General features: G+C 39.3%; 2 protein-coding genes across 5 annotated transcripts in view; both read left to right on the top strand.

Moving 5' to 3' along the window:
* The window catches only part of SNCAIP (synuclein alpha interacting protein), a 94,007-nt gene that overhangs the window by 7,344 nt on the left and 60,987 nt on the right, over nucleotides 1-25,676 (top strand). The window lies entirely within an intron of this gene.
* On the top strand, nucleotides 2,295-3,214 carry LOC126647118 (uncharacterized). Its single transcript, XM_050329047.1, is given in 3 exon segments — nucleotides 2,295-2,625; nucleotides 2,628-2,718; nucleotides 2,720-3,214. Coding segments are annotated over 3 exon segments (696 nt in total). The 5' UTR covers nucleotides 2,295-2,423; the 3' UTR covers nucleotides 3,123-3,214.

Here is a 25,676-nt window from a genome sequence, read left to right as displayed (position 1 = left end):
CAGGTCCCATATGCTTTACAGTATGCTTTCAGACTTTGCTTTTTGCAAATGCAGTTTTTAGATGAACATATCTACAGTAGCTCTATTTTTGGATGTGTCTACACTGCAGTCGAGTAGTGTGATTGCAGGACATGCAGACAGCTCTGTAATAGCTTCATATGTCATATGAAGACATGCCAGCCTAGTCTTAAGAGAGGGCTTTGCAAGCCTTCTGGACAGGTTGTTAAACCATGCTGAAGTCTGCTTTCATCTGTCTCCACTGCTATTTTTAACTCTGCTCTCTAGATTTACACTATCGTGGATACTCCTACACATGGTGACATAATTCATAACTGCATGCCCACTACTTTGCCCTGGTGTTGTTGGTGGATACTCTGCGTCTGGACTTGTGTTTCTTTTTCTTTATACTGAGACAGCCTTAATTTCTTTTCCACTGAGTTTAATTGGCTATTTCACTATATAGTTCCACTCTGTAAGGAATTTTAGAAATGGCAGTGGAGTGTAGGAGAGACTTCCGGCAATTTTCCACTTCAAAAATTAATTTTAGAGTCCCTATTCCAAATTTGATTGGTAAGCTCAACCCTAAAGAACCTTCACATCCAGGTCACACATCTTTGTAACAGTTAAAATCCAGATGAGAGACCAGGTTGAAGAAGTGATGTTAGAAAGTAAGCATTTTAACATGTCCTTTATCAAAGCACTGAACCTAGAGCACAGGGAAAAAAAGAAGTGAAATTATATGAAAAATGTCAGCAGTAACAGTAAGGTCACTATAATATATAAACCACAATCCAACTCTGTTGAAAAGGATTTGAATGTACTTTTAAGAGAAGTAATGTGTATGGGTTTTGAACATTTTGAAGAAGATCCCTGCACTACTGAGAATTTCTTGTTGTTTTGGTTTGTGGGGTTCTTTTGTTGGTTTGTCTGTTTTATTGGTGGAATTTTTGTGCTTTTTGTTTTTTTAAGTTATGTAGTAAGCTTTCTTTTTGGTTTGTTAGATTAATTGTTAAGTTACTTCACATGCTTGTCAATGAAGTGTGCTTCCAATTAAGGTAGCATATTGTATGAGTAAAGTTTGATGACGAGTCTACTTGCACATCAGATTTTAGTATTTTTTAATTCAGAAATAGACTCTCCTTTACTCATTAAAAACCAACCAACCAAAAAAAACCCCTGCAGAAAACTGCAAAGCTGACCTGTATCTAAGGATGTATTCTGCAAATACCTGCTGAGTATCCAGTTCTTTTACTGGGCAATTTTCATGCTATTTAACAAAGACAAGGGAGAAGACATGGTTTGAAAATTGAAGTTAGGATATTAAAGGATTAATTTATGCACATTTTTTCGTGACACAAAAATATTTCAGATAAGAGTGAATACTGTCAAACTCAGGGGAATTCAAAATAGACTCTAACAAAGCATATGTTATGTGATATGAGACATGCTTTAGAGGAGTAACATGAAGCTGAGCTTTTTAGCCTGGTGGAATGCTGCAACTTAGTTGTATGCCAAGAAAATATTTTGTTTCTAGATAAATTCTTAAACTGAAATAAATAAAACTTTCTCTTATCTTTTATTAAATAGTTCTTTAAAAGAAGTACTTCTTATGCCTGTCCTGGACACCTTTCTGAGGAAAAAGAGTGGTGTTGGTTCACTGGCTGGTGTGCAAGAATGCAAGCTAAGCCTGATTCTAGCAGCACGTGGTCTTGAATAAATAATTCAATTCTTTTCACCTATAAAATTGGAAGAAATATATTGGGGAACCACAAATTGTCAATAGCAACATCTTTTTGTAGCGTGGAGATCTAACAGTTTTTTGTTTTGAGAAAGATTCATTCTTTGTGTTGAACAACTCCAGCATCTTCAAACTATGAGACTCAGTGTATCTCCTGTGGTGTACTTAGTCCTCCTCAGACCTCTCCATAATCCTGTGCAGTGCTGGGGGCATTATGTAGTCCCACAGGATTGTTCTCTACACAGATCGTTCATTGTGTCCTGGAAGCAGGACCTCTTCTGGTTAAACCTCCTGGGAAAACACCCCAAAACCAAACCATAATTGGAAATTAGATGAACAGTTAGCAGATTTGTGATGCTTACAAAGTCAGGTGCTTATGAAGTAAAAAATGTGAGAACCACTTCATGATGTCCTTGCTCTTCACCTTTCTGGCAAGTATCGTGCTTCAGGAGGTTTAGTAGATATCCTCAGCTCATTTGCTAATGAGCTGGAATACACATAGACAACAGTGCTGGGCCCAGTCCTGTTTAACATCTTTATCGATGACCTAGATGAGGGGATTGAGTCCATCATCAGCAAATTTGCTGATGACACCAAGTTGGGAGGGAGTGTCAACCTACCAGAAGGCAGGAGGGCTCTGCAGAGGGACCTGGATAGACTGGAGAGATGGGCTGACTCCAATGGGATGAAGTTCAACAAGGCCAAGTGCTGGGTCCTGCACTTTGGCCACAACAACCCCCTGCAGCGCTACAGGCTGGGCACAGAGTGGCTGGAGAGCAGCCAGGCAGAAAGGGACCTGGGAGTTTGGATTGACAGGAAGCTGAACATGAGCCAGCAGTGTGCCCAGGTGGCCAAGAAGGCCAATGGCATCCTGGCCTGGATCAGGAACAGTGTGGCCAGCAGGAGCAGGGAAGTGATCCTTCCCCTGGACTCAGCACTGTTGAGGCCACACCTGGAGTGCTGTGTCCAGTTCTGGGCCCCTCAGTTCAGGAAGGACATTGAGGTGCTGGAGCGGGTCCAGAGAAGAGCGACCAGGCTGGTGAAGGGACTTGAGCACAAGTCCTATGAGGAGAGGCTGAGGGAGCTGGGGTTGTTTAGTCTAGAGAAGAGAAGGCTTAGAGGTGACCTCATCACTCTCTTCAACTACCTGAAGGGAAGTTACAGCCAGGTGGGGGTTGGTCTCTTCTCCCAGGCAACCAACAACAGGACAAGGGGACATGGGCTCAAGCTCTGCCAGGGGAAGTTTAGGTTAGATGTTAGGAAGAAATTCTTTACAGAGAGGGTGATCAGGCATTGGAACGGCCTGCCCAGAGAGGTGGTGGATTCACCATCCCTGGAAGTTTTTAAAAAGAGATTGGACATGGCCCTTAGTGCCATGATATAGTAATTAGAGTTGGATCAGGGGTTGGACTTGATGATCTTGGAGGTCTTTTCCAACCCAATCTATTCTATGATTCTATGATTCTATGATTCTATGATTCTAACAGGATAAAGAAGCAATCATCACAAAGTGGTGTGTTCTTGGAAGGAACCTTAGTACCATCTAGTTCCAGCACCCTGCCATGGACAGGGACACCTTCCACTAGACGAGGTTACTCAAAGCGCCATCCAACCTGGCCTTTAACACTTCCAGGGATGGGACATGGACCAATTCTCTAGGCAACCTGTTCCAGTGCCTCACCACCCTCACAGTAAAGAACTTTTTCCTAAGAAGTTCCTAAACCTGCTGTCTTTTAGTTTAAAGCTCTTGTTCCTTTTTTTATCTCTGTAAACCCTTCTTTAAAATCCCTCTCCAGCTTTCTTGTAGGCCTTCACGTACTGGAAGGCCACAATGTGGTCTCCCTGGAGCCTTCTCTTCTCCAAGCTGAACAGTCCCAGTTCTTTTACAAGACATGCTCCATCCCTCTGATCATCTCTGTAGCCCTCTTATGGATTTGATCCTTCAGGTTCACGTATTTTCTGTGCTGAGGACCCCAGAGCTGGATGCAGCACTGAGGTGGGGTCTCACAAGAATAAAGAGGCAGAATCACCTCTCTCAGCATGCTGCCCACTCTCTTTTTGATGTAGCCCAGGATGCGATTGGCTTTCTGAGCTGTCGGTGCACACTGCAGGGTCACATCCAGTGTCTCATCCACCAGCAATCCCGAGCCTTTCTTCTTGGGGCTGCTCTCAATCTCTTCATCCCTCAGCTTGTACTGGTACCGGGGATTGCCCCAGCTCAGGTGCAGCACCTTGTACTTGGCCTCTTTGAACCTCATGAGATTCCCATGGATCCACTTGAGCCTGTCCAGGTCCCTCTGGATGGCATCCCGACTTTCAGGTATGTCAGCAGCACCAGTCAGCTTGCTGTCATCTGCAGCCTTGCTGAGGGTGTACTAGATCCCTTTATGTGTGTCATTAATAAAAATATTAAATAACACTGGTCCCAGTACAGACCACTGAGGGCACCACTTGTCACCAGCATCTGTCTGGACACCAAGCCATTGACCACCACTCCGTGGATTTGATTGTCCAACCAGTTCGCCAGAGAGTCTATCACTGTCTCTCCAGTTCAGAGAAAAGGATGTTGTGGGTGACCATGAAGTCCAGATAAAATACATCCTCAGTGCTTTTCTTGTCCACCGATGGAATCACTCCATTGTAGAAGCCACTGAGTTGGTCGGGCAGGACTTGCCCGGGGTGAAGCTGTGCTGGTTATCTCGAATCACCTCCCCGTGTCATTCACGTGCCTTGGTAAAGCTTCTAGGAGGATCTGTTCCATGGTCTTCCTAGGCACAGAGGTGATGCTGACAGGTCAGTAGTTCCCAGGGTCCTCCTTTCTACCGATTTTAAAGGTGGATACAATGTTTCCGCTTTTCCAGTAACCTGGGACTTCAACTGACTGCCATGACTTTCGAGTATCATGGAAGGTGACTTGGCAACACAAATATGGAGGACCTGGTTACAGAGAACGTGGATATGGTGGAAGTACTGAATGCATTTTTTGCCTCAGTCTTTACTAGCAAGCCAAGCCTTGGAGAGGTTGGAGCAAGGAGGATATACCCTTGGATCATGACAAGCCAACTGGTTATAAGTAAATCCACGGATCCTGATGGGATGCACCTGTGAGTGCTGAGGGAGCTGTCAGATGTTATTGTGAGGCCACTTTCAATAGCCCTTAATAACTTATGGTAACTGGGAGAAGTACCTGAAGACTGAAGAAAAGCAAACATATCTCCATCTTCAGGAAACACAGGAAGGAGGACTCAGTGAACTACAGGCCAGTCAGCCTCACCTCAATCCCTGAGAAGAGGCTGGAGAAGCTAATCCAGGAAACCCTTTTCCAGGCACATGAAAAACAAGAAAATCATCAGCCGTAGTCAGTGTGGTGAGGAAGTTATGCTTGATCAACTCAGTACATTTCTATGATGAAATGTCCAGCCTGGTAGATGAGGGAAGAGCAGTGGATGTGTCTACCCAGGCTTCAGTGAGCCCTTTGACATTGTTTTCCAGAAGATCCTAACAGAGAAACTGTTTATATACAGACTGGAAAAGCAGGCAGTGAGGTAGCTTGAAAATGGTCTGTATGGCCTAGTGCAGAGGGTTGTTAGCAGTGGAACAAAATGTAGTTGGAGACCAGTAACTAGCGGTGTATCCCAGGGGTCAAATCTTGGTCCAGTCCTGTTTAACATCACCATTAATGATCTGGATGGTGGGGCAGAGTGCACTCTCAGCACATTGGCAAGTCACACAAAACTGGAGTGGCAGAGAGGCCAGAGTGTCATGCTGCCAGCCAGAGAGACCTCAAAGGGCCGGGGAAGCAGACAGAGAGTAACCTCATGTTACTGCACTGAAGTGCAAAGCCCTGCACCAGGGGAGGAACAACCCCATGCACCGATATATGTTGGAGGCCACCCAGCTGGAAAGCAGCTTGGCAGAAAAGGACCTGGTGCTAATTTTGAGGAGAGTAAATATTTGAAGTAAAATTGCTAAAAGTTTTTTTAACAATGTTTGTTGAACAGGTTGAACGTGAGTGTGCCCTTTGGGCAAAGGCGGTGAATGGTATTCTGTTCAAAGGAGCTGGGCCTTCCCCTCTATTCAGTAGAGTGAAAAGAGAGGCAACAGGTGGAGTGCTGTGTCCAATGCTGGACTCCCCAGTATGAGAGACATGGGATTGGAGAGAGTCCAATAAAAGGCCGTAAAAATGAATAAGTGATTGAAGCATTTCATGTGAGGAAAAGGTGAATGGTCTGGGACTGTTCAGCTTGGAGAAGGAAAACCCAGACAGAGATCTTGGCAATATATAAAAGTACCTCCTGGTAGGGTGCAAGAAGAACTGAGCCAAGCTCTTTCCAGTGGCATCCAGGGAGAGAAAAAGGGGTGACAGACAAAAACTGATACACAGGAGGTCCCTTCTGAATATCAGGAAACACTTCTTCACTGTCAGGATTGTCAAGCACTGGCACAGGTTGCTTAGAGTGTTTGTGAAGTCTCCATCCTTGGGGATACTTGAAAGCCATCTGGATGCAGTCCTGGGCAGCTGGCTCTAGCTGAAGCTGCTTGAGCAGTGGTTTGGACCAGATGAACTACAGAGCTCCTTTCCAGCCTCAGCTGTTTCATGATTCTGTGAAACACTGTGATAAGAAGAGACAAGGCAGCAGTGAATAACCTGTGCCTCTGCCTCTGTGGTGGCAGCCCTGGGTGTTGCTAAGCATGAAACCCAAATCATTATATGGCTGGTAGCCTTGAAAGCCATATGCTTTCATATTTAGGTTGTCTATACTGAGCCTTTTGGTGTTGGACACATACATGAAATGAACTGTAGTGAGAGCTGTCTCCCACTTGTGGCAGTGATCTGTACAGTCTGGAGATGTGAACAAATACACAGGAAATCCCATGTGCTCCCATGTTTCTCATCCTGGCCTTTTTGCTGTTATTCTTTGGCTTCCTGTAAGCCCCTTTGTCTGTGTTTCAAATTTCTGGGTAGGGATAATAATGCTTTCTCATCCTGTAATGGAGACTGTGAATGAATTAAGGAATGTTTGTGAAACACTTGGACATTATTGATGAGCATCCTTGAAAAAGCTGATCTTTCACTCACTGTAGGGCTTACAGAGTCTAAAATTGTATGTATTCTAAGATGTATTCTAGTTAAATGCTTGATGGGTGAATACAAGAAATGAAAATACCCACCTATTTTTCTGAGTAGTTTGGCTGTGCTCTGTGTAAGGTATCCTACTTGCAAAAGTATCCTTTTGGAAAACATAGAAGTGTGATCCTTCAAGTAGTCTCTGTATCAAAATCAGCACAAGTAAAGGAATGTGCCAATGCATAGATTTTGTAACATAGTAGTTTTTGATGTAGTGAGGTTCATTTCCTTAACATAGTTTCAAAAATATAATTTTTTTTTTCCTTCATAAAGTGTTTTAGGAATCTTGAAAGAAGAAACTACAAAATTACAGCTTAAAATAATATTACTACTGCTGAAGTTGGCACTTCTGCCACCTCATCCCACACTGCTGTTGGAGCATTAATAAATGTACAACTGAGCACTGGTGTTGGTCATATCTGCTGTCCATAGTATTTTAAACGAATAATATTGGATAGCAATGCTCTCTGTATAATAGCATTGTATAGCTGCAGAAGTACGGTTGCAGTCTATTTCTCATTACTCAAATGAAAAAAATAACGACAGTTTCTGAAGGACAGCATTCTGATCTCTGAAGAATAATTTAGCTGTTTTTCACTGAATTTTCCAGTTTCCACCAAACTTTAGCTGAAACAAAAGGTTCTTGTTTGACAGTGCTTAAATTTAAAGTAGTTTACACTGCTAACTTTTAAGAATTTTTGTGAAAAACTTCATAGGCTCTGTCTAGGGAATAAAGTATGAAAAATAGTGCAATTTCTCTCCTGTCTTCATGTAATTTTATCAAAATGAAGATATTTTCCTAGATGTTAGTGGTCATTGCTGATTTTGAGGAAAGTTAATGTTTGAAGTAGAATGGCTAAAAGTTTTTTTAACTATTTGTTTACTTGGAAAATAAATACCTGTAGTATATTCATACAGTATTTATCAAATTAATGTGATTCATCAAGTAGTCTCGAAAGTGGGTCGGTCTGAGTGACAAAGAGAGTGAGTTCTTATGATTGAATTTTTGAGTTCAAGGTTTCTCTTTGTTTGGCCCATGGCCACCATATGCACAGATACATGCACCTGTGATGCACCCTGTATAAGGCTGACTCACATACCAAACTGAAGTGTATTGCTGGTCACACACTGGTGCCTCAGATCCAGGCTATACTAGTGAATTTCAGTGCACAAAGGATGGGACAGTGAAATTGATCACCCATTCGTTAAAAGAGAGAGAATAAAAAAGGGTGCATTTGGAAGACAGAATAGGAAAGTGGTTTGGTCCTTGTTGCAGAGAAAACAGGCGTTGGACCAGAGAGCAAGATGGTGCATAGATAGACTTCACACAGATGGTAAATACACTTGATATATTGTGACCCTTACAGGAAATGTTACTTATATAGAAGTTTTCCCTTGAATCTACAATTAAAGCTCACATGAAGCAAGAAATCATCATGGGACTGAATGCAGGATATATATTTTGGCAGAGAAATGTAAATGAGGCAAGTTCTAAATTTCTGTCTTCAAATACAGCATTTGGATATTGCAAACTTGAGAGTACTGTTTGGCATTAGTCTTTTGCCAGGGTATTTCTAGAAATAATTGAACAGACCACTATGGGACTCCAAGGTGTTGAAATTCTACTAGACAATTATTGAATTTGGGTTAGGTAATTTAAATGAGAAAAGGAAAGATACAGAGAAGTGTTTGCCTTTTTCTCATTCTAAAAATAATACTTAAAAAGGCCACTCAAACCCCAATATGACCTAACAGATACTTTCAGCATTAGATATATGTTAAGCAAAGATATTTTAGATTACTTGGTTTATTGAAACAACACATACAAATGAAACATGTTCTTCAATGAATAAAAAAAGTACTTTAGGAAGATTTATTGGGATGATATACTGATTAAATTAATTCCCTATTGTTCTATGATCACTGCCACTGCAGAAGTAAGGTTAAGTGTTGCAAGACTTTAAGGAGAGAAACCAAAGCCAGGATTTCAGTCACAAAACTGCTGTATCAAATAATATGATTTCATTTAAATTACCGTATTGAGAGCTGAAAATTATGAAGGATCACTGCCCCAGTGGTGTTACCCCCAGTGCTGCTGCCATTGGTTCAGCAGGAAAAAGAAAAACCTCAGTTTATGATTTTAAATGAGAGTACAGTGAGTCACATCTGCTTTATTAAAGACATTGACATAGAATTCCTCCTCTGCCCCCAAACCAGCACATGGTTTGGAAAGGCTGAGCTTGCTATGCTTGATTTCATCCTAACATAAGCATTGGAGCCTACATTAACAGTAGTAGTTACCATAAGCCCTGTGCTGCTCTGTCTTACTTTGGGGCCAAGTATCTGGTTCCTTGTGGATGCTGTTACTAGAGTGTATTATTTTTGGATTTTTACATAAGAACTAGGCTACCAAAAGAAGGCTTTTTTTTTTTTTTTTTTATTTCCGTAGTTCATGAACTCACAACAGCCCTGCAGATGTTCAATATTCATTACCTTTGCCAAAAGACGAGAAGTTGCGAATGCTTTTATGGCACAGTACTTTTCAAATTATACCTGGAGTAAACTGTTGTTACATCAAACTATCATGCATATTTTTATATATCTCTTTTCTCTTTGTATCTTTATTTTTCTTCTCAAGTTGATTAGGAATCATGTGCAATCATTAGTTTCCTACATGTTCTGCTTAATGCTCCTGAAAAAGCGCATCTCTAAGTCTTGCTTAAGTAAGTACAAGAGCAGTGTGTACACTTACACACTCTCCTGTGGTCTTTCTTTATGTTGGTAAAGTTTTATGTTACTTTGGAGTGCTGTTTAGATGACACATGGGCTTAACACTTTTAGCCTCCCTTTAGGATATAGTGGTCAAATTTTCTTTTTTCTGTGCATTTTCTGTACAAGATGAGTTGTGTTTTTTGTCTTGACAAATGGCTTATGGTATATAAGGCCTGATAGGTAATGTAGAAATTCAAAGCAAGGCATTTAAATAGTTAGTTCTTTCCTCTAACAATGTTACTGAATAGTTACACAAGGCTCTATTTTCTTTGGTTTCATTAACAGTGTACTGGTTGTGAAAAATATCTCAGGAGTCTGGTCAGCTGATCTTGTAATCATCATTTAGCAATTACCTCCTGAATTAGAGGGAATAAGCATTGGTTTTATTGTGTAATGCACTGTATTTCAGTCACTGATATTCTTAGAAATAATGAAGTGAGCTGCAAATAATCTTGACATGAAATAATACAGCATTTTATGTCTCTCAGTGTTCCAAGTGACCATGACTTGATCCATGTAAGTCTTTGGTTCAGTCTCAAATCTAGGTTTAATGGAGGATTTATAGAAATGTTGAATGGCACTTGTACATGATTTATTCAGTGTTCTATATATATTTTACAGTTCTGCATTGTAAATTATTTGATCTTTTAGTATTAAAAACAGATGAAAACCTATAGCTTTAGTATTATATATACAGAGAAGATGGATATATACTCACATATACTCTCTGTATTTATAATTGTTGAATCTCTATACTATATTATAATGCATTATTCATTTCTGCCAACAATCACGAGTCAGTGGAAAATAATGGGTGCAATCATTTGAAAAATGTGCATTTGCAATTTACTTGTATTCATCTCAAAGTTCAGACTGCAGATGTGTAACCATTCATTTTACTGTTCTCAGTGATGTGTAGAAGCCTCCTGAGGATTCACGTTTATGAACTTCCTGCATTGCCATTGGTATTAAAAGTAGATAAGATAGGTAACATGAAATAAAATCTATTTCTGCCATAGAATTTACTGATATAAAAGGTAGTTATTAAAAAAATCAACGCTCAACCTGATTTTGTTAGTTCAGCTGCTGTATTTTCACTATTAAAGTAATACATTCAATTTACAGTGGACTTTTCGTAGTAACTGCAAGCATTGTCTGTACATTTTCTCCAGGGAGTCACACTTGGGAGTGGCAGCAGCTTTTTTTCTCAAAATTTTGCAGGAAGTAGAGAAGAAAGATGAGTGTCTTTTAAGATTAGCTTGTTAGGAAAGCTTTTCTGATCAGATTTCACACTTCTGAAATAGCTGAAGAACAGAATTGTTAATTCCTGATGTTTCTGCTCAATCATAACTTTCCATGGAAAGTTATGTCATATGCAATCTCCTGATCTATATGAGAATGTATTATTTTAACCTGGTTTTGGTGTTAGCATTGAATTACCAGTACTCAAAACAAATGTATTTGAAGATTTCTTTGGCTAGTTCTGCTTAAGAAAATATTTTTAAAGCTCAGAGGAAGTACAGTGAGCTAGTTACTAGCTGCACAATTTAAACTTGAGCCTTTGTACATTCAGTGTTACAAAATATATCAATGGCAGGTTTCCCACTGTTGTGCATGTTTTATTTTGTTACTGATTGTTCCAGATTGTGCTTCTGATCTAATTTAACGTTATTCATAGCTTGGTAGGATAGGTCTTTTTTTTTCCTTTGGTTCAGTTGATTTTGTTTTGGTTTAGTCCATTCATTGATATTATATCCTTTATGTTTTTTCACCATTCAATAAGCAAGGGCAAAAGCCCTTCCACAGGCCTTCTCAATTAGAACCACTTTTTACATGTTGCTGAGATGTTGCAATTTAAGAGATTGTATTGATTATGGGGATAGTACAGTGTGATTAATTATAAATTCAATCTTGCTAAGATCTCCATAAGAAAATATTGCAGTATCAATCCATTACTGTAATTTAAAAAAAAAAAAAAAAACAAAAAAAAAAAAAAAAACAAAAAAAACCAAAACTAAACCAAAACAAACAAAAAAAAAAGGCATTTTTTTCCTTGCTTTATTGGTTTTTTTTAAAACATGCTAACACTGATGGCTGTGATGGGGGAGAAAGCGAAAACCATGTTTTAAGTGCAGATATAGTGTAACAGTGCTCCTTAAGTGTATTTTAGATTTCCAACTACAACATGAAAAATATGGGTTTCACCAGGACCAACAGAAACAAATATTCTTTTCCCATAAATGGAGTGGTTTAAACCAGTCAGGATGCTTGAAAAATCACAGCACCTGGAAAATCTTTTTAAAATATTTGCAGATTACAATTTTTCTAGACATGGTCCCATAGGATGACAATGTAATAAATAACCTGCTTTGAGGGAAATTGATTCCATAAAATTAAGAAAGTGAAAAAGTCGCTAATGCTGGTATTTACATAATTCTGCAGAGTGAAGGAAGTGATTTTCTTTCTTGCTTTGAAAACTAAATTTAGTGTACATTAAAAAAGAGTAATAATTTTTTGCATCCCTCGGTTAAACCCTGTGGCATACTGTTAGGTCATTCACGCATGAAAGTGGGATGATGATCAATACTTGCTCTTTTCTAGACTTAAAGGGGAGCTTTTCAGATATCTGAATTGAAAGGTACACAAATGTTACAACTTCTCAGGATTAAAGTAGCTTCACCTGAGTTCACTTTTGGAGACTAGCTGAATGAGGAGCTCTGGATTTCAGAAGGGTAGGTGAATCTCAGTTACATTATCAATAAATCCTGTCTGGTTGTCCATTGTAAATCTGAATTGAAGGTTCTGTTGTAGATTAGGTAGAGTGGGATATTCTATAGAATTGCTTACTATATTCAGTCCTGGTTTCTATATACGCAAGTATGCAACGGTATTTTCTGTCCTATTGAGACTGCCAGCTGATTCTGAAAGATATTCCGTAGACCTGACTTTCCTTAAGGAAAGAGCCACTTTCCTTGGCATTAAAGGATTAAGCATTCCGTGCTTAAAAGGTCCTGCTAGATTTTTATAGAATTTGTAAAAACATTAAATAACTTATGGGCAAATGGAAAGTTGAGTCATCTTTCAGGGAAGAATATGGCTTCATAAGTATTTTGATGATGAGCTCTTTGTGAGTTGAAGGAGAGATTAGTGTCTTTACCACTTACAGTTCTACAGATGTGCTTAATCTCTTGTCAGAAGCTCTTCCATAAGCCTCTTAGTTTCTTTGTGCAACTCTCCAGCACTTTATGGCTCTTCATGTATTTCTGCAAATCCTCAAAGAACAGTACTGCTACAAAATTCAGTAGCTCATCAGCACTTGTGCCTGTGCTGGATCTGTGAGTGTTTGAATAAATGAAGTGGGTGAAATTCTTCACTAATGCTCAGATCTTTGAGAACTTGGCTATGAGGGCTGGAGGCTGTTGGATCCAGGGTTTCAGGCAGATTCAGGATTCACTTACCCTAGTTATTCTGCCTTCTCTAAACTCAATATAGGGTTTAAGGCAATAAAGTTACAAAATTTGTGTGTCTGAATAAATGCCTGTTCAGGGCAGTATCTGTACTATAGTTTATGTAAGGTTTTAGTACGATATCCCAACTATTCACAAAAAAGAACTGATGGTGATGACATAAGGGATATTCATATTTTACATGAGTCCCAATCACCAGCTCACAGAGGACTGTGACAACTGCAGGCAGTACACTCTTTTCTTTGCCTGGACAGGGTTCTCCTTAGAATTGTAAGACATATGTCATCTCCTAAGAGCATTTATGAGAGTTACAACTGACTTTTGAGTAGCAAGAATATACTTTTTGAAAGACTTTTGCTGGATAACAAGCAACCTAAGATTATATTCGGCAGCAGGAGCTGAGTGCTGAACTGACATAGCAGTCCAGAGTTTCTTCTCAGACTATATGGCTGTGATAAATATCAGGGAATCATCTTTATAATTGAAACACCATATGAACATCCTGGGCCACATAAGGTTCACAATTTTGACAGTATTCCAAAATGCAATTTCTGGGATTGGCAATGTTTTTTGCTGTGTAGTGGGATATACAAACCAGGAAATCCTTGTTCCTCCTTACTCACCAGATGTAATGCCCCTTTACCTTGTAACAAGTGAATGGAAAAAGTTGGATCTTGTTTAAAAGGAATAATCTCTTAAACAGTTGCAACCGATACTGATTTGTTCTGATTAGTATTAAAGCTGTTTTTTCTTCCTAAAACTGGGACATATCCTAACTGGAGTGTTGTTGCGTGTTTCAGAGTATGTGAAAAAGAGGCAGTAAAAGTAATACTCCTTTGTTGGAAAAATGGAATAACAGTCTAACAACACTGCCTAGCCAACTGCATTTATTCCCAGTGAAGTGACTACACTTGTACCTTGGTTACATGCCAAGACTGATGATTTGTTTTATAGATACAGAAAATTATGTTAATAAAACTACAAATTCTAGTGCTGCTATCCACAAGCACAAGCTTTCCTGTGACAATATTGTTTACTTAAAAACTAAACATTATAACATTGATACTAAATTGCTTGTGCAGATTTTAAACCAAATCTAGCCAATCAGTGGTTTTGCTTACTTGTCAGTTGCGGACAACTACATACTTGTTTGTGATGCTAAGCTGCTGTCTGCCAAATGTTCTCAGTTTTGGTTGTTGGGTTTTTTTCCCCCTTCGTAAATAGATCTATTCTGAGTTTCTAATTTTATTCTTTTACACCCTTCCAGAACTAGGAGTAGAACTGTTGGTTGGTATAGTTTTTAGTGAAAAAACCAAGGTATTGTGGTCATACATTTGGGCATACATTCTTTCAAATCCCTGTCAACATGTTGTACTAAATGTAACAGCTGTTCCTGGTGAGCCCAAGAGTCATCCCTAGAGAAGAGTTTATTCATGGAGTTCAGGCTATCTCAACAGAGGTAGAGGAGTTGGAGGGGTCTGGAAATTATGGTGATAACTCAGTGGTGAGAGCTCAGTTCTTCTCTTTGTATCATAAGAGGCTCAGGCATACAGTTTATGTGTCTTAAATTACAGTCCTTTTCAGTGGTCATCCTAAGGGATATGGTTGTATCATTTCACTTGTGAAAGCTAGCTTCTAGAAATCAGAATTGGGTATTAATTGTTACCAGAAATTGGAATCATCTGATTTTGGCATGCTTTTCTGTCACCACAAACAGAAAAGTAGTTGGTGTGGAATGAAAATGAAGCTACGACAGAGTAAAAAACTTAATTTCAAATTAGTCAATAAGTAAGTGTATCTCTATTGTAGCCTAGTAATTTACCACTGGGGTTCTCTCTGTCTAGCTGACTACATGATTTGAATAGGCTTATGAATGACTGCATATTTAGTGAAGTTTAGAATATATAAAAAGAAAATAAAATATGTTTTAACTGTTGGGATAGGCTCATCCTTGTTAAAATTTCTTTGGGTTTTTTTTTTTCAGTTATGTTTGAAGTTTTGAGGTCATTTCCCCAGTTTTTCATACATTTGAGGATGATTTTTTTCTTCATTCAGCTTCTTCATATGGTTGAAAAAGAGGCACTAACTAAACTGTTTCTGTCAGTTGCAAACATTTCCTGTTATCCAGCTCTGATTTTTCCTACTGTTGTCACCCATGTCCATGTATTCTGGTGTTTTTCCAGACAACAAGGCTGCTTTTTGGCTCCTTCATTTCCTTTCCATGTGTCCTTAATTAACAGTGACACCCACAGAAGTAGCTTGAATCCTCTAGGCAGAGCAGTGAAAATATTGGGCTTTAAGAGAGTCACATGTAACAGAGCAGGGAAGTCTGAATAGTTATCTGGAGAGTAGACTCCTGGATAGAATGTAAGAGAAGTTCAAATGAAAAGTTTTTCTGTTTGTTTTAGTAATTTATAGCATGGAGTCAAAACCAAGAGATAGATTTAAACTTTAGTGGTAGAACATTTGTGGTCTGGTTTCCAACTGAAGTAGCAAGTCACTGTGGCCAACTGACATCCAAAAAGTTAAAAATACTACTGCAATATTTTTGCATGTGGTAAAGAAGGAACACTCATTTAAAAATTAATCTTACCATCTGTGATATTTCAACATGGAGGGCATCAGTTATAAATGTCTGTATTTTCATTAAAGGTCGGATGTTTTTCTCTCCTGTATTTTCTGCAGCTCTTTCTATAAATGCAGCATATGTGTAAGCAAAATGCTGGTAAATCAGAATAGGGGAATCCTAAATCCACTTTTTAAAAATTTTGTAAATTACACAGGGCAGAAGTGTTGTCTTTTCTAATCTGTGCTGTCTTTTAAATGCATAATTTTAAGTTGCACAAATTATAAAGGTCAGGATTGTTCCAGTGAGTAGAAGACAATGAGACATGGCTGTTCATCTGTCTGGAAAACGATTCTGGAAAAAATAACAACTGAGAAAGAATATGTTGCATGAGAAAACATACACAGTAGTCCTGGCAGAGTTCTGATTGCTACTGATTTTGGTTTTGGTAAAAATAGATAATTACAGTAGGTGATATTGAATCACATAGCTCTTCAGAAAGACTAATTGCTAGGTTTCTGATTTGGAATATCAAAGAACTATATTTAGAATAAGTTCAAGATATTTCTTGGATTTGTCTCTGGTTCCATTCAGAATTTTTCCATGTCTAGTGTGGTCTGTTTTCCTTTAACTGAACTACCTTATGTGATGCAAGAGGGCAAAAACTCAGTTAAGAAGTAGTGAAGGAACCATAGCTGAGGAAACTGTGCTGTCCACTTCAGATTCTGAAGAGGAATCTACATTCTCTAAGTGGTTAAGTTTTTTAAAATTTTCATCAGTGTTATTATTCCCCATCCATAAATTTGTGACTTTTATATGTCCCTAATGGCTTATGGATGTTTAGCTGAATGACAGTTGGTAAGGGAGCAGTGTCAATCTGTTTGTGTCTTTTTGGCATATCAGTCAGTAGTAATTAAAAAAAAAAAAAAAAAAGAAGAAGAAAAAAAGTGAGATCAGTTTCAAAACCTCTTAACAACCACATAAAAAATGACAACTATATTGATTTCTCTGATAATTGCCCTAGCAGAATGGTAGGAGCTTAGTGGTACAAGCATAATGAAATGCATTAATCAGTAGACTGTGTTGGGTATACTTCTTTAGAAGCCTGCAGTAAGATGCTGTCAGTAGGGAGTCTAAATGTAAACTTCTGTAGCCTCCTTTGCTGATTCGTGAAACTACAGAAATCATGAAAATAGGAGGGAAAACAAATATTGCGGAATACCTGTAGCAAAAGGTAGACATTTGAAAGGAAAGGCAAGAGTAAAGTCCTCTTCATTAATCTAGCAAGTTCCTTAAAAGGACGTGAAGCATGGTCTGCCATACATATGTTCTAGATTTTATATAAGAGAGTTTGTGAGAAATATTTTCAGAGCCTGCTGGGATATAGTCAGGATTATGGCAATTTCCCATAAGAACATGTGTTTACCAGCTCCAGCTTCCTTTTGAAACACTGTTAAAGAATTGCTTTCATGAAGAGGGTTATTTTTTTTTCTGTTTGAACAGGCAGAACAAACAGGATATCTCGGTCATAATGAGCAGCATAATTGCAGCTTGTTTATGTCATGATTATGCAAACAATTATTTTGATAGGTATTTCTGTTTCTGCATACCCTAAGAAGCCTTTAAACAGGATTTTCTCTTTTTTTTTTCTTATCTCTGTTAAATACTTCAATATATAAAAAGGACGCTAAAATGAAAAATCATTGAAACCATGCCAACTTTTGAAAAAAATTGTATAAAATGCAAAATTAGTCTGCCTTGGGTTTATTTTCAGTGTTGGATGTCTTACATGATTAGCATTATGAGATCCAGTGTTTGAAATGTAAATTTTCTCTTATTAAGTTTCACACACATTTACAAACTAGCAAAATAATAGATCATAAGTGCTTAGAGGAAGAATCCATTGTTAAGAATTCAGTGTTACAGCCCTGGAAAAAAGAGACTGCAAGCACTCATTGATCATAGGATCATAGAATAGCTTGGGTTGGAAGGGACCTTAAGGGTCATGGGTCCTGATGGAATCCACCCCAGAGTAATGAGGGAACTGACAAAAACACTTGCCAAACCACTCTCAGTTATCTACCAGCAGTCTTGGTTTACTGGAAATTTGCTAATGTAAAGCCCTATGTGCAAGAAGAGTTGGAAGGATGATCTGGGGAACTACAGGCCTGTCAGTTCTGGCTCTGGACAAGGTTATGGAAGAGATCATCCAGAGTGCCAGTACACAGGACATGCAGGACAACCAGGGGATCAAGCCCAGCCAACACAGATTTACAAAAGGAAGGTCCTGCTTGACCAACCTGATCTCCTTCTATGACAAAGTAACACAGTAGGTGAGGGAAAGGTTGTGGATATAACCTGTCTAGACCTCAGTAAAGCGTCTGACGCTGTCTTCCACAGCATCCTAGAAAAGCTGGCTGCTCATGACTTGGATGGATGGACTCTTTTGATGGGTAAAAAACTGACTGAATGGCTGGGCCCAGAGAGTTGTGGAGAATGAAGCTAAATTCAGTTGGTGGTCATTCACTAGCAGTGTTCCCCAGGGCTCAGTTTTGGGGATGGTCCTGTTTAACATCTTTATTGATGATCTGGATGTGGAGATTGAGTGCACACTCAGTAAATTTGCAGATGACACTAGGTTGGGTGGGAGTGTTGGTCTGCACAAATGCATGAGTTTCAACAATGTGAAGTGCTGGGTCCTGCACTTGGATCACAGCGACCCTATGCAGCACTACAGGCTTGGGGAGGAGTGGTTTGAGAGCTACTCATCAGAAAGGGACTTGGGGGTGCTGGCTGACAGCCAGCTGAATATGAGCCAGCAGTGTACCCAGGTGGCCAAGAAGGCTGTATGAAGAGTAGGGTAGCCAGCAGGACTAGGGCAGTGATCATCCACCTTGTACTTGGCACTGGTGAGGCCACACCTGGAGTATTGCATTCAGTTCTGGGCCCCTCACTTTAGAAAGGATATTGAGGAGCTGGAGTGTGTGCAGCAAAGGGCAACAAGGCTCATAAGAGGTGTAGAAAACTTGTCTTGGGAGGAACAGCTGAGAGAGCTGGATTTGTTTAGCCTGGAGAAGAGGAGGCTCAAAGAAGATCTCACTGCCCTCTACAAAGACCTGAAAGGAGGTTGTAGTGAGGTGGGGGCCAGGCTCTTCTATCGTGCCTGCAGTGAGAGGACTCAGGGAAATGGCCCTAAGCTGAGACAGGGGAGATTCAGCTCAGATATTAAAAAAAATTTACCCTGCTGGGGTGGTCAGGTTTTGGAATGGGTTGCTGAGGGAGGTGGTGGAGTCACCGTCCTTGGAGGTGTTTAGGAGGTGTCTGGATCTGGTGCTGGGTGATGTGGTTTAGTGTTTTAGGGGTTACAGTGGCAGTGCTGGCTTGATGGTTGGAGTTGATGATCTTAAAGGACTCTTCCAACCTTGATGATTCTATGATCTAGGTGTAGACAGGGATACCTTTCACTGGACCAGGTTCCTCAGGGTCCCATCCAACCTGGCTTTGAACATTCCAGGGTTGGGACATCCACCATTTCTTGGTGCAGACTGTTCCAGTGCTTCACCACCCTCACAGTAAAGAATTTCTTCCTAGTATGTAATCTAAACCTACTCTCTTGCAGTTGGAACTCATTGCTTCTTGTCCTGTCCCTAACTTGTAAGTAGTCCCTCTCCATCTTTCTTGTAGGCTCCCTTTAGGAAGTGGAAGGCTGCAATAAGGTCATCCCTAAGCCCTTTCTTTTCCCACACCAACAGCCTTCTGGAGTGTTGGCAGCAAGTCAAGAGGGATGGCCCTGATGACTCCACACCTGGAGCACTGGGTCCAGTTCTGGCCTCCTCAGTACGAGACAGATATGGACCTACTGGAGCAAGTCCAGCACAGATACACAAAGATGATTAAGGCTGAGGAGTCTCTTTAATATAAACAGAGGCTGAAAGATATGGGCTGTTGAGCCAGAAGAATAGGAAGTTCAGAAGAATCTTATCAATGTTTATAAATGCCTGATGAGATAGAATGAAGAAGACGGACTGAAGCTCTTCTCCATGGTGTCCGTTGACAGGACAAGAGGCGATGGGCACAAAGTGAAACATGTGAAATTCCATTTGAACACAAGAAAACACTTGTTAGCTGTGAGGCTGGTCATACACTGGCACAGTTGCCCAGAGACATTTTGTAGTGTCTATCCTTGGACATACACAGAAACCAGCTGGAAGCAGTCCTGAATTTAACCTGTGTGAGCAGAGGGTTTGAACTAAATGATCTGAGGCAGACCCTTCCAGCCTGTGACATTCTGGGCTTTAACCTCAGCAACTCTCTGCTGTTTTGGGGGATAATGTTGATCAATTGATGCGTTATTTCTAAGTATATATAAAGCTGTTAAAAATGTCTTTTCTCACTTTCTCACTTTTTCTGTTGAAGAAGTGGATTTTCCTTTTCTGAAAATTTATTGATGAGAAATAATTTTTTTAATTTACTCTTTGTTGTTAAAATTTCTGCTTCTAAGTGCACTGTTTTCCTGAAGTATCCTTTTTGAAACCATTGGAACATTTCATTTGAGAAAATAAATCATATTTCATGGGGATGATGCTGATCTTTTTTGTGAGAAGTGACCATTTCATACATGACTGATAAGAACTTCACACTTTAAGTAGCTTGCTTTATTTTGTGACTGTTTCTTGTGCCTCTAGGTGACTGGCTTTTAAATTCACAAGAAGGTAATTTCAAATGGACATTAGTATTTCTCTTCTAACAGAGATTTGAGAACTATTATTCTCTACGTTGAGCAGAAACACTTTGTTATTTTAGAGTCATGATGTCACAAATATGATTAGTGGGAAGACTGAAAAAATTGATTTTGGGGACAAATAGTAACCAAGGATAATCATGATATTAGACACATATTCATATACCAGTTTAAAGGAAGAAGCAGAAGTTCATTACTATTTAAAAACCCTTTTTAAACAAGTAAAGGGAGCAACCCTCATGCCCAAATTGGGTCAGTGGCTGGCAGGAAGTAGTGCACCACAGTTTAGGTAAGTGGCATGAAAGCAGCAGTGGAAATAAGTAGAACCACAGAATATTGTCCATGCATGACTAATTTAATAGCCTTTAACAAAAAATGGCTAACAATGAATAGTGCATTGTTTTATTCAATCTCTCCTTACAGGTAGAATCGCTTTTTTTATATAGAAAATTACTAAATGAGGGATGAGCTTATAGATATTAATGGTTATAGTGACTCTGTGGTGCCTGTGTGCACATACAACAGCATCTTAAAGTGGAGAGGAGTGCTGCAGTGCACTCAGGAGAAACTGTACCTCTGTCCGTGGTTAAAGCACTGCTTTTCTTACTAGCATGAGTTGACAACTGGGTAAGTGGCAAAGCCAGACAAGATTCCACTCCCATGCAAAAACTAAGATGTTAGAAGTTGAAGTAAATCCCACCACCTGCTTTTCTTACAACTTGTCTGCAGGTTGCACCCAAGGCAGCAGCTCTGTGTTTCACTCCAAATGCACACTGAGTGTCCAGTAAGGCTACTGTCCTAGTCTGGCCTCTGTTGACAACAGATCACTCAAGACAGTGGCGTTATAGAAATAAGTTATGATAATGGAGCAGTGTGTATTCTTGCTCTGTGTTCTAGTGAGGTTTTTGCCTGGGTTTTCCCTTCTTTTATACATATATGTACATTTGTCATTTACAAAAGGAGGTTGTTTGATCTGGTTTTGATCTGCATGTCGATGAGTCCTAAAGCATACAGAAAGACTTAGCTGCTATGAAATAACTGGGACAGTTGCCATATAAGTTAGAGTGCAGTGAAGTAAGCATATTAATTTTGCATGATTGTGGATGTTTCGTATTAAGAACAAATAACCTTGTAGTAGTTCAAAGGGAATAAAATCATAGATTAATCAAAGCCAATGAAATTTTTTCAGCACATCAGTTGACCTCTCATTTATTTTGATCCTGTCATTAAAGTTACATAGGCATGCATCAGCTTTTGCACAGTTCTTGAATCATGTGTGCTGTTTCAATTTTGAAATAACAGCAATTAATTTCCAACTCCAAAGGTTTCTCCTTCAAGGCTAATTGAAATAAACAACTTTATTTTTCTAGGCCTTATTCCTAAATGCTCAAGTCTGTATGTCTGGCTGAATGCTTGGAGTCCATTTTTTTTTTAATGCATGAATGTTGAAGGAAATATAAAACCAGAGGGTGGAAATGATGGTTTTATTATAAGAAATCTGAGGTGGTTTGCAGTGAGCACATGTCTTTCGAGTCGTGTTACAGTAAAAACAACTCTTCAGTTAGTCAGATCACTCAGTAACCTGAATATTAGTTTCCTTTTTGTTATGTTGCTGTGTTCTTTTGGAAATGAAGGAGTAGAATCACTGTCTTTCAATATTAAATATAATGGTTATTCATGCGACAACTAAATGGACAAGTATTTAGAAAAGCAAGAAGGAGGTGCTTTCTAATTGCCAGATAGACACTCCTTGCCTTAAGGTGGCTAACATCTTAGTCACACAGATATTAATGGCAAACCTGCTTGTACTTTAGTTACAGATGTCATCCTCAGGCTAACACTTGCAGTAAGATATGTGTGCTAAAAAACCCCAAAAAACCTAACAACTGCAAGGAACTGTGTCTTAATAAGCATACTCTATCTTCACTCTGTGCATGCTGACATACATTTTACTTACATAGTATCAGCCTTTGTTGTGATGAATTTTCCATTAAATTCATGGAAGTAGAAGATAGAGTAGATGAACCATATACTATTACCTACTTCCATATGACTTGTTTGAAGTCACAGAATCATAGAGTGGTTTGGGTTTGAAGGGACCTTTAAAGGTCAGCTAGTTCAGCTCCCCTGCAATGAGCAGGAATATCTTCAGCTAGATTAAGTTGCTCAGAGTCCCATCCAACCTGATCTTGAATGTTTTGAGGGATGTGGCATCTACCACCTCTTCATCAACCTATTCCAGTGTTTTACCACCCACAGTGTAAAAAATTTATTCCTTATATTTAGCCTAAACCGGCCTCTTTAAGTTTATAATTATTAATCCTTGTTCTACCACTATTAGCCCTACTAGAAAGTCTGTTCTATGCTTCTTGTAAGCCCCCTCTGAAGTATTAAAAAGCTGCAATAAGATCTCCTTGGACCCTTTTCTTATGCAGTCTGAACATCTCTGACTCACTCGACCTTTCTTTACAAGACCTTTCCATCCTTCTGGTTACTTTTGTGACTCTCCTGCAGACCCACTACAACAGGTCCATGTCTTTCCTGTGCTGAGGACTCCAGAGCTGGACACAGTACTACAGGTGGGACCTCACCAAAGGGGAGCAGAGGGCAGAATCATTTCCCTCATCCTGCTGGCCGCACTGCTTTTGATGCAGCCCAGGTTAGGACTGGCTTTCTGGGCTGTGAGCACACATTATCTGCACATCTCCCCTAAGGCCCTATAGGAATTATAGAATCATAGAATATCCTGAGTTGGAAGGGAAACACAAGAATCATCGAAGTCCAACTCCTGACCCTGCACAGGACAGCCCCAGGAATCCCACCACCTGTCTGAGAGTGTTGCGCAAGTGCTTCTTGAGCTCTGTCAGGCTTGGTGCCATGACCACTTCCCTGGGGAGCCTCTTCCAATTCCCAGCCACCCTCTGGGTGAAGAATCTTTTTTTAATATCCAGCCTAAACCTATCCTGGCACGACTTTATGCAGTTCCCTCGGGTGCTGTCACTGGTCACCACAGAAAGAGGTCAGTGCCTGCCCCTCCTCTTCCCCTCACAAGGAAGTTGTGAACTGCAATGAGGTCTCCCCTCAGTCTCCAGACTGAACACTCCTCAACCACTTTCATACAGCTTCCCCTCAAGGCCCTTCACCATCTTCGTTGCCCTTTTTTGGACACTCTCTAGTAGCTTTAGATCCTTCTTACACTGTGGCACCCAAAACTGTACAGAGGACTTGAGGTGAGGCTCCATCAATGCAGAGTAGAGTAGGACAATCACCTCCTTTATATGCAAGCAATATGGATGAATGTGTGTTCTTGAGGTCCAGGTATATGACTAGGAGAAGTGTGATTATGCTTGGATGGGAACAAATACATTTTTTTCTTATCTTGTGCTTTGCTGAATTCTGTCTTTTTGTACTATCACTGTAGCTTGTGCACTGATGGTTCTCGAGTGGTGATTAAAAGCAGTGCTTTTCTTTTTACTTGCTTTAGAAATATCATACTATTGTGAATTGCTGTTGTGAACTTTTAAACTCAGGAATATTTCTGAATAAGTGTGATAAGGGATTAGGTAATCCTGGTCACAGAATTCTTTCCTTCACTGAAATAAATCACTTCATTTTTCAGCCTCACTGTAACTTTTTTTTTAAAAATAATGAATTGTTGTTTAAAATTCATTTTAACTATTTAATATCTCGTACTGCTCCTATTGAGCCTTTCCTTTATATTTTTGTATTTGAAATTTGACTGGATAGGTAATTTTAAGGAGAAATTAAAAAAAAAAAAATCATGTAACCAGAAAAAAACACTTTGGGAAATCTAGAAATAACAAGAGTTGGTTGCACAATGCAATTCAGAGTGCATTATCTTATCAGAAACCCATATATGACTTAAAAATGTCAACATAGTCTAGTTGTGTCATGTTGCCATTTTATTTGAACACATGAAGTTAAAGTACTAAGCTTGAAAAGCACATAAACCTCCATTTGAGTTTCATTGTTGTTCTTTGTAGTCTCAAAGTCATGAGCATGAAAATTTGTGGATTATATCCAAGTAATCTCCCCTTTAGAAATAATAAAAATAAGGTAAATATTAATGAGAAGCTGGGGTCTTCTAAGAGTGCATGTATGTATAGTGTTAAATCTGAAGTATTACTCATAACTAGATGACCACTATATGTCTCTTCCAACTGAACTGTTCTATTCTAATGGAACTGCATGCTTTCTATGTTTTTGATGCTTTCTCCTTGACTTCTGCTTTTATCACCTGCAAAGGCACCATTTATATTTAGCAAATAAAGATTTTCAGTTGTCTTGGGGATCTGGTACAAAGCTTCAAACGTGACCTCTTCCAGAGCCCACTGCAGTGTATTTGTAACATGTTTATTGTGTAATTGAATCACTCTCGTACCACAAAGCTCTGTTAATAACCAAACACAGCAACTGTACGAAAAGCCAGACAAATGCAGAGTGACCACACGATACCTGTCTAAAAGAACATGTAGTCTTTAATTTAAGACAACACACACCTAGGCACCAGGAAGCATAATAAGCAGTAAGAGATGTAATAGGTACAGAGATGATAGTGTTAGCCCAGACTAGCTCTGTTAGGACCTTTCTTACTTTCATTCAACAGTCCTATTCTCACATCCCCAAATTATGGCAGACCTCCTGAACATAATGTAGTGCTTTCCTCACACTGTGTATTAAATAAGGTTGAAAGACTAAATTAGCTTTTGGTAGAACTTCACTGTTACAGCAGAATTTGAGGTTGGAGGAACTGAATTTAGTTTTAGATATTTCGTAGTGCTGACAAGATGACATGCCTTCCTCAGCCATAGATTTTAATTGAGTTCTGGGCTTTTCTTTGCATGTTAGATAGATTTAACATAATGTAAAGTGAAGAAATTTGGGGTTATGATCTTGGTATTTCTTAATGTTAGGGAATAAAATTCAAATGCCTACCAGATTTCAAGCATTAGTTGAAACACATACTGTGTGCTTAAATTAAAGATGTAAAGTCTTTCCTTTCTGCCCACAGTCTTGTTCATCTTGAGCTACTATAGTTCCTGATGCTTAGGAAAGGGACGTATGTTTATTTTGTTGTCTTAGACCTATAATTGAAAAATGTAACTTTATCCCCTAATTAAAAAGCAACTGTCTTGGCATGCTGGCATTTAAAGCCTAAATATTTAATAATAACTGTTCTTAAGAAAACAGCCTTTTGCTGCAAATACTTAAAAGTATTTTACATCTGATTCACTTTATATTTG

Source organism: Myiozetetes cayanensis, unplaced genomic scaffold (assembly GCF_022539395.1).
Source record: "Myiozetetes cayanensis isolate MyiCay16 unplaced genomic scaffold, myiCay2020 scf4, whole genome shotgun sequence".
In the NCBI taxonomy this organism is placed as follows: domain Eukaryota; kingdom Metazoa; phylum Chordata; class Aves; order Passeriformes; family Tyrannidae; genus Myiozetetes; species Myiozetetes cayanensis.
The sequence above is the reverse complement of the archived record's forward strand: the minus strand, read 5'-3'. Positions and strand labels throughout refer to the sequence as shown.